The sequence below is a fragment of the Ciona robusta genome, chromosome 4 (assembly GCF_009617815.1).
Source record: "Ciona robusta chromosome 4, ASM961781v2".
NCBI classification, from domain to species: Eukaryota; Metazoa; Chordata; class Ascidiacea; order Phlebobranchia; family Cionidae; genus Ciona; species Ciona robusta.
Genome location: NC_143238.1, coordinates 6,923,325 through 6,932,674, shown reverse-complemented (window position 1 = coordinate 6,932,674; position 9,350 = coordinate 6,923,325). Strand labels below are relative to the sequence as shown.

General features: G+C 36.2%; 1 protein-coding gene and 2 long non-coding RNA genes across 3 annotated transcripts; all 3 read right to left on the bottom strand.

The window, feature by feature from the left end:
- Positions 1 to 331: 331 nt before the first annotated feature.
- LOC149737200 (uncharacterized) lies at positions 332 to 1,332 on the bottom strand. Its single transcript, XR_016384845.1, has 2 exons — positions 1,154 to 1,332; positions 332 to 825 (listed from the first exon to the last, which is right to left on the bottom strand). It is a non-coding gene; the product is annotated as an uncharacterized LOC149737200 (long non-coding RNA).
- A 2-nt stretch (positions 1,333 to 1,334) lies between these two features.
- Positions 1,335 to 3,352, bottom strand: LOC149737199 (uncharacterized). The gene is made up of 2 exons (XR_016384846.1): positions 2,185 to 3,352; positions 1,335 to 1,716 (listed from the first exon to the last, which is right to left on the bottom strand). It is a non-coding gene; the product is annotated as an uncharacterized LOC149737199 (long non-coding RNA).
- A 761-nt stretch (positions 3,353 to 4,113) lies between these two features.
- LOC149737198 (uncharacterized) lies at positions 4,114 to 7,116 on the bottom strand. The gene is made up of 3 exons (XM_089875920.1): positions 6,989 to 7,116; positions 5,708 to 5,789; positions 4,114 to 5,130 (listed from the first exon to the last, which is right to left on the bottom strand). The coding sequence occupies exons 1-3, from the start codon at positions 7,049 to 7,051 to the stop codon at positions 4,205 to 4,207; spliced, it is 1,071 nt and encodes a 356-aa protein (XP_089732046.1). The 5' UTR covers positions 7,052 to 7,116; the 3' UTR covers positions 4,114 to 4,204.
- Positions 7,117 to 9,350: the final 2,234 nt, after the last annotated feature.

Sequence of the window (9,350 nt, the reverse complement as noted above, 5' to 3'; positions counted from 1 at the left end):
TTTACAGTCTTTGTAAAGAGCTTGCAATGTAAAATAAGCACTTTGATTGTTATCATTATACTGATGATGGTGACTTGTATAGGACGTTAAAACTACTGTTAACAACGTATTAAGTTGCTGAAAGAGCTTTATTAGACTTCATATGATAATTTATGTTCCAATGTTGTAATAATCACCATTATTAGCTCACAACACTTTAGTATTTGCACTGTATGTATATTACCTTAGTGTCTTGTTCTAGATTGTAGTCGAATATTGCAGTTAATTATGACTTTGCACTTTTATCATCAGGTTTTAATCTCTAATATGCAATGGGCTTAAAAATCACAAGTTATGCAGATTATCAGTGATTTTATTTCAAAAATATATTTCTTTATGATAAATCAACTACGACTTATGTAATACCAAATACGTTTCACAATTTTATACAATTTATATTTCCAACTTCATATTAAAACAAATACTGTTCCATTTAAAGCAATTGTTTTGTTTCGAATATATAATCGAATATAATCACTCATGACAACCCTAGTTTTACGTAATGTCTTGTTCTAGATCCATCTTCACAAGCAGTAGTGAAGATCGTGTAATTAATACAAAAAAACTAAATCGCTGTAGTAAAAACATTTAAAAAAAAATTTAAAAACTACAAAATTAAAAAATGACAACCATGTACATGAGAAAAGTAATAATGTGAAAAAAACATGAGGGACATAGTAATATCATAATTTGATCACAATATCGTTGGTTTTATTATTATTTGATCGCAATGCCATCTCATCAGTACTCTCATCAGTACGGGGTAAATTGCAAGCGAGTGCATTCCTAAAAAGTGTAAAGATTATTGGTGATTCATATTTTGTTACATCAAATATTTTATAGCCAGTTCATATCAATCCTGTTATTAATTTTTGTGAAACTGAAGGGGCCTCGTCATGTTATGACTTGACATTCGCATCATTTTATTTTATGTTCATGTTAGTGATGTAAGGTGTTACATTGTTTTAAAGGAGATGTTTAAACGTGATGTAAAGTTACCAACAAAGTTTAATAATGCTTGTATGAAGCCAGTTGAAAGCACCAACAGTGGATTATGCTTTGGCATGTTAGCCCTACCAAAAGTAAAACTAAAAAAATATTTGTTGCAATTTACCTTCGATGTTGTTCTTTGTTCCAAATAAATCCAGCAAAAATCATCACACCAGCCATACCAACACTACCTTTAAGTATTGTAGCTGGCAACCCCTTCGCTTTAAGTTGAAGCGGTCCCATCTGTATTTTTAAATTCTGTGATCTCATTTTTGTTTTACCACTGAGTACTAAATAAATATTAATTCTGAAAAACAAACAAAAATGGTAACATACAAATTGGTGCTAGAAGTAATGTTATTTTAAAGAATTGTTATTTCATAAACAAAGAACCACACACTTATTAATTGGTATAAACATTTAGTCTATTTTTAAAGTTATTTTTGTTCCAAGTTAAGCTAAGCTTCTAGTTATCAGGCATGCATCAAATTTAATTCAAGGTAGAACTTTTTATACAGTTTGTTTATTTCTTGACTTAATTTTCGAAAAAACGTTTCACATCATTGATTATCTGAGACTTTATTGCCCATTTCTTTTCCATTTGGTACAATGTTCCAGTCCAGATAGTACCACCGATAAGTAAGCTCAGGATAATTGCAGGTGCCCCTTTTGCTTTTACTGATCCAGCTTTGAAGAAGAAAGAGGAATCCGAAAATCTTTTTTGAATGCGACGTTTACGTTCAAGAAGCATATTTGTGTTATTAATATGCGGCGGTGAGAGGAGCAAATCATGCAGGTTACTGGTGCCGTTGTACCAAAAACATATTTTAATACAATAAAAATAACTTTTGACTTGCTGAAGCCGTAAAACAGTAGTTTTAAATTATGGTACAACAAAATATTCATACAATATAAAATAATTGATGCGGATTCTAACACTTTATATACCTAGTTTTGATATAGTAGGTTTACCAGCATAAAATCAAACTGCACTCAAATATTTATGCATTCAATGCTATGAGAAATTATTTTGAACCACTCACATCGTTATGGCTAAAACTAATCTGCTTCTTTAACCAGGTATATGCCTTATGTAGGCTACAGAGAAACATTTTTTGTATTCATAACTTCCGATAAAATCAAAGAACCACTTACGATGCGTTGGCTGAAGCTCCACTTTTGAAACCAAGCCTACACCTTAAATACAGAGAAACTTTTTGTTTCCTGTGTTCATAACTTCAGATTTCCTGTGTTCATAACTTTTAAAGAGAAGCCGAACAAGTCAAAGAAATGGAACTTTTTTTCCAGAATCATAGAACAATACTTGGCTTCATATGAAAACAATAGATTTTCCAAATTGCCAGCTATAATAAAACAATAATCACCCACAAAGTTACATACATGGTAACTCGTAAGCAGGTACGAAGCATAGGCTATATAACAAAACCCCCGTCTTTATTATTTTTCAAATTTGTAACTTCTACCTAGGTAATAATTAAAACTGCTCTATTGAATTAAGACTTTCTATTTCTTAACCCTATGTTTCAATTAATTCTCCACTCTGCCCATATTATGATAAAAGTCTGTCTTGGTTACAGTAAAAATATTTTTTGATCATACACCCGAAAACAGTGGCTAACAATAGCACGATATTGCGACACAAGTCATTGTTATGCTACCCAGCCTTTAAACTATTGAAAGGCATCAATATCATATATTAAACTTTTATTTTCAGTTTTAAATAATATTATTCTGCTTTACAAATTCAGTCAATAGGAAAGTCTATGAAGGCAAGCAATGTTTGTTTAAAATATTCATTTCTTACAACAATATTGTTTATTCTTTATTAAACTCCACAATAACATTGTGTCTGCTTTTAACCCTTTTTTTAAATGAATACTTCTACTTCTGGTAATTGTTGACTTACTGCTTTTAATTCCACTTTCTTCCTGCAAGACAATGTTTACATAATTACTTTTACACATTGATATTTAAAATTGGGTGAAACATTTTAACATACAGATCCTTAAGCTATAAACAAGGTCATTTAACCCCCCCAGCAAACAACTTAACAAATTAATGCCCCCATAGCTTTAACAAAATATAAATTCAATTGAAGAGAATAAATAATAAGATTGTAATAAATCTTAAATGAGGAATCAAACTTTACCACCAATTAATTAAGAGCTAATGACCTGAGATTGAATCCCAATTCTTCTCATATTAACAAGTATAGGAATATATAACTTGTGTAAAACTTCCATGCAATATTGACTTAGAGCTGTGAGAGCAATTAAATTTAGGCGTTTATGTATCCACAGCAAAGGCAGCTATAAATTGGGCAAGGTACAACATGTCAGGAGATGCAATAAAACAGGTTTTTTAATAAAATAATGTTGCAATTTATTTAATAGCAGGTTTTATTCTCTTTTATGCAAATAAGCTTTAAAAATACAAATTATTCAGATTTTGAAATTGCCCTTTATATAATATTGCAAAACATTTGGGGGTTTTATGTTGGTACTCCATATACAGGTGGATTGTATATTGACTTTAATTAAAGTGGGTGGGTTTATATGCTTTGCAAATGTTAATTTCTTACTGTCATAAACACTCATGTGGCCACAAATAGAACTGGTTACCCCACCTTACGTACATAGAAGGCTATGTTTTAGGATTTAAGGTTAAACCATAGTTTCCGGAATTATTTGAAGCAATTGTATTTATTAAAATTTACATTAAATTAAAAACTAATTAATTTACCAAGCAAACAAAGTAAAAGGCAAAATTTTATTGCAACCTAGGTTTAAAGTGACTCGCAACTACCAAACCCTGTTGCTGCAAATTTAACAATTGTTTAGTGGGTCAAGCATTGCTTGTTTAGTTTGCAAGCTGTTCCAACTACAGGTTTAACTGGTTTACCCCACCAAAAGTTATACATTTAGTAAGCTATGGGTTATTGGGTTTGAGGGGCTAATATTTATTATATTACTTTAGACTTTTAATAGAACAACCAACTACACAAACTTAATCATCTAAAACAGATCTGTATTATCCTTACTAGCAAAATTGCACCCCAACAAAGAATCTTTTCCATTTAATAATTTCATTTATTTTCCATTTTTAATAACACAAAATATAAATTACACTAAAAGACCAAAATTGACTTTTATATTTAGAAATATGGAGAGAAAGCTTGAAGCAAGCAATAAGCATCGCAAAGCAGTTTAAATCCACAACCAGATTTCCCATTGTTGCAGCAACAGGGATCGGAATATTCGGAACTTGAATCAGGCTCATCTCCAGAACCACTTCCGGATCCAGATCCAGAACCGGATCCACTCTCCGATCTTCTCTTCCTGCTAGCAGCATCATCTTCATCTCCACTTCCGGACCCAGAACCGGATCCACTCTCCGATCTTCTCTTCCTGCTAGCAGCATCATCTTCATCTCCACTTCCAGATCCCGAACCAGATCCACTCTCCGATCTTCTCTTTCTGCTAGCAGCATCATTTTCATCTCCACTTCCAGATCCCGAACCGGATCCGGATCCACTCTCCGATCTTCTCTTTCTGCTAGCAGCATCATCTTCATCTCCACTTCCGGACCCAGAACCAGATCCACTCTCCGATCTTCTCTTCCTGCTAGCAGCATCATCTTCATCTCCACTTCCAGATCCCGAACCGGATCCACTCTCCGATCTTCTTTTCCTGCTTGCAGCATCATCTTCATCTCCACTTCCAGATCCCGAACCGGATCCACTCTCCGATCTTCTCTTCCTGCTAGCCGATCCGCTCCCAGATTCTGTTTCGTTGTGATGGGCGCTACAATAACAAGTACAGTAAAAACTTGTTTCACAATCTGCATCTTGTTCTCCATCACAGCAACAATGGTGTTCGTGATCGTCATGGTCTTCCTCTTCTTCCTCAGAGGAATGAAAACTAAATTGATTGCAATCTCCATCCCCGCTACCGGAGCCAGAGTGGTCTTCTGATCTTCTTTTTCTGCTCACCCCATCGCCACTTCCAGATCCTGATTCGCTCTCTTCCTCTTCAGAGGATCGCTTGTTCCTCAGGCTCGCTGCCTGTGATGTTATCTTTTCTAAAATAATAAGTTGAAGTTAGTTTACATTGAGAAATTGCAGTATGTTGATAAAGTGTTTTAACAGATGAATGTAAGGGTTTTATCCTCGCATGGCGGGACAGCGACAGTTGGTATAACGCAGGCGTTCTGTAGCCTATCAAAACACCTCATGCAAGAGTTGCCACGTGTGTAACTTATTTATCTTCCCTCGACGGGACAACGACAGTCGTTTTAACAGTTGTTTTGTTTCATATACCTCGTGCCGCTTACGAGTTACCACCAAGTAGCCAATGTTACTTTGTGGGTAAATATTCTTCAGGGGGGATTTTTTTACGTGTGGCTGATAATTTGGACAACCCATTAGTGACCACTGGGATTGAGAAATTGCCGTTGAGTGTCTTGCCCAAGGACACACACTTCCACAGTGGTAGCAGCGAAGAGCCTTGAACCAGTTACCTCTGGGTTCGAGGCAGGCGTGCTAACCAACTGTGCTACGGCGCCGGACGTATGTAGATTTTTCGCCAAATGGTGGCAGCATCGAGCCTTGACCACAATAAGACACCACAAACCCAACTACCAGTCTGTTACAACTCACCAATTAGCTGCTCGGATTCGCACCACGTGACACAAAGGACGATTATGAGGCAAGCGATGACGTAAGTCTTCATGACGTTTTTCTAAATTTATGTAAATTAATATTAGTTTAGCGATACCAAAATGTTGCATGCACATTGTTTACTTGTGCATATTAAAAGCGCTATTTGTCAATCATATTAATTGCTTGTTGTTTACGCACATGGAACGTTTCAGTTTCACAAGCTTGGTAATTAATACTATACATAACACTTCGCGAGAAATGTTTCAGATATTACGTTTCACGCTTGCTATATGTAGTAGGCTCGTGGTGTATTTGGTCGTGCCTGTGCTTGGGTGAATGAATGTAACTTATTTATCCTCGCATGGCGGGCAACCACAGTCATTATAACAAGGGTGTTCTGTTTCATACACCTCGTGCCCGCTTACGAGTTACCACGTATATAACCTATTTTTCCTCGCACGGCGGGGCAACAACAGTCGTTATAACAAGGGTGTTCTGTTTCACACACCTCGTGCCAGCTTACGTGACGAGACAACGTCATTAAAAATTGTGGCAGTTAAAGACGGGACACATTTTCATTTTATTTTCTCGTCCCTTTTGGTAGTTAACAAAAAACATTTAAATAATTATAAAACCGTATCCTCACGACTATCATAGACTGTTGTTAATTGTTTAAAACACAATCATGATATTTAAATGTTATATGCTAATTGTGTCCCATCTTTCCCCACCCTACTATAATACAGTAAGGTGGGGGTAGACGGGACACATTTTACCTCTATTTTCTCGCCCCGTTTAGAAGTAAACAAAGAGCTTTCAAGAAATTATAAAACTGTACGCCCATGACTCCTATTGACCGTTAGTTATTGTTTAAAACACATCAGAATATTTAAATATTATGTGCTAAAGGTGTCCCATCTTCCCCCACCCTACTATAATATATAATTTTATAAATTTTATATGCGGTAGGTTAGAAACAAGGTATAGTAGGATGGGGGAAGATGGGACACCTTCGGCGCATAATATCCGAATATCCTGAGCGTGTTTTAAACAGTTAACAACGGTCTATGGTAGTCTCGAGCTCATAGTTTTATAATTCTTTGAAAGTTCCTTGTTTACTACCACACAGGACGAGAAAATAGAGTTAAAATGTGTCCCAACTTTCCCCACCCTACCATACGTTAAAGGACCCTAGATTTATAGGAGGGAGTTGATCCATTAGCTTAATGCGTAGATGGCCTATATAATAAGCCTATACAATAAGATACAAAGACTTACCCTTGAAGCGGCAAACGTTGAGAATTCTCGCAGAAGTAAGATGGACACGCTTATTGGGTTCATGGCGTTTATATAATGCAGGCCCCACCCTAGCTTGCGAAAAAAATCTGTCTTAATTTTGGTTTAAAACTTTCAGTTTAGCGCAATGTGTAAGTTGCGAAACCGGTTTTTAAGAACTGGGTCGCTTAACCGGTGTGTCTTGTCCCATTAACATATTGCATATACGTGGCAATGTAGGTGCTTGGGTTAAAGTAATCGCTTAACCAGGAAATAAGGTTTCGTTGGCCAAAATATATAGTAGGGTGGGGAAGATGGGACATCTTCAGCACGTAATATCCAAACATTCTGTGTTTTAAACAATTATTAAACGGTCTAAGAAAGTCGTGAGGATATGGTTTTATAATTCTTAGCTTTTTGTTTACTAATAAATCGGACAAGAAAATGAAACCCCCCCCCCTCCCCCTTCTATACCTCACTGTATTCTCGCGTGACCAGAAAATGACGGTCGTTATAACACAGGTGTTCAATCACTTTATACCAGCTTACGAGTTACCATGTATGTTACTTTGTGGGTGATTTTTTTATTGAATTTTTTTTGTAGACCATGGCTGATAATTTGGAAAACTCTTTAGTGACCACTGCGTTAGATCAATAACTGTCAAATTTCTTGCCACGTCCATACGTCCACAACTATAGCGGCGACGAGCCTCGAACCCATTACCTCTGGGGTTGGAGGCATGGCGCGCTACCCACGTTGCCACGGCGCAGGACTCTCCGCATGTTAAGTCTGTAATTTGCAAGCGGGCGTGCCCAACAGGTTTAACTGGTTTACCAACACTGTAGATGCAGTAGGTTATGTTCTGGGACGTTGGGTTTAACATACATTGATAAGACTTTGCTTTCGGAAGTATAAGTTAAACAATCAAATTTATTAAAATTTTCGAAGCAATTATATTTATTATAATCTGGTTTTAAAGTGGCGTAGCAAAAAATGCAAAGCCGTTCATTAGTGGCGTAACTGTCGAACCTCATACGACTGTCGTTTTTACTACAAATTTATTTAAAAAATTGGGTGTAAAATTATAAAAAAACGAGTAAAAAACAAAACATTAGTATATTTTTATTCAAACGGCGATCCCATCTCTTCGAATATGATAGCAAAGATCCAATTAAACAATATAAGGAGAACAGGGTTAGCTGCAAAACTTATCGACCGTCGTTTTTATTTAAGCTTCAGCATATTAGTTCAAAGTGATCTAATTTTTTTAAAAAATCTGCTGTCTTGTTTAATCGATAATGATCTTGAGTTAAACATTTGAGATTTGCGAGTCGGTAAAACGTCAAGCAGTTTCAATTAGAAGGCTCTGTTTCGAAATTATAATAAATTTTTTGGCACATCTTATTGAAAAACCAGTTTTTTTGTCAAACATAAATAAACGCTGACAATCCGCCGGGTCCGTGACGAAACAGACGGGGATTATGATTCAGCAAGTTCTTGTGAAAATGAATTCTTGCGGTTTTAGTTAAATTGATTTGTTTGACATCGGTTAATAAAATTAGCCTTTGGTGTTTATGTATATGTTTATGTATGTTATACAGAGTTGTTTACACGGTCTCTTAATCAAAACCGTTGGTTGCTTGCAAGTTGAAATAATTTTCGGGATAATTTAGAGTAAGGGGGCAACTGTGGCCAAAATTTTCTATATTTTAAGACGCACTGTAGAACCCCACCTTTATAAACTATTCGGCGCCGTGGCAAAGTGGTTAGCGCGCCTGAATCCTAACGACCCTAAACAGCGATGTTAATTATTGAAAACACGATCAGGAAATATGGGATTACGTGGTGACTGTATCCCATCTTACCCCACAGCACTACATACAGTTTGTAACCTGTACGCGAGTTCCAGGCTTCTGTCCAAATCCTGTGCCCCACCTTGAAAATGTAATTTTGGTTTACCGAGATTTATCTTATCCGAAATTCTACAAGTTTAATCTGGTGTGGTTTATACTGTGGCCCGCCCTCGGGTAACGAAGCCCGTAACATAGTTTTGTAGCTTAATGGGTTCCCGCGGGAAACCAGGTCAGTGTATTGCCCGCCCACGCAAATTACTAACATATTCTTGCGTGTTTTTTCTGCAAATCTTCAACCAGGTCTACAATTTATTCCCTACACAGCCATGAAAGTATGTTAAATTAATGGGTTAATGTTGCTTATTTAGGAACGGGGCAAAGAAGTCGTTGTAACACCTGTGTTTCATACAAGTTCTGTCCACTTTCGAGTTACCACGTAACTTTGTGGATGAATATTTTTCCGTATGGTTACATATTAAGCCAACCTAATGAGGTTAACTGGGTTAAAGAA

Coding starts and splice junctions, on each gene's coding strand:
- LOC149737198 (XM_089875920.1), bottom strand. CDS start 7,051: ATGAACCCAATAAGCGTGTCCATCTTACTTCTGCGAGAATTCTCAACG. Junction 5,790..6,988: donor CAACGTTTGCCGCTTCAAGG/GTAAGTCTTTGT, acceptor ACATAAATTTAG/AAAAACGTCATGAAGACTTA. Junction 5,131..5,707: donor CGAATCCGAGCAGCTAATTG/GTGAGTTGTAAC, acceptor TTATTATTTTAG/AAAAGATAACATCACAGGCA.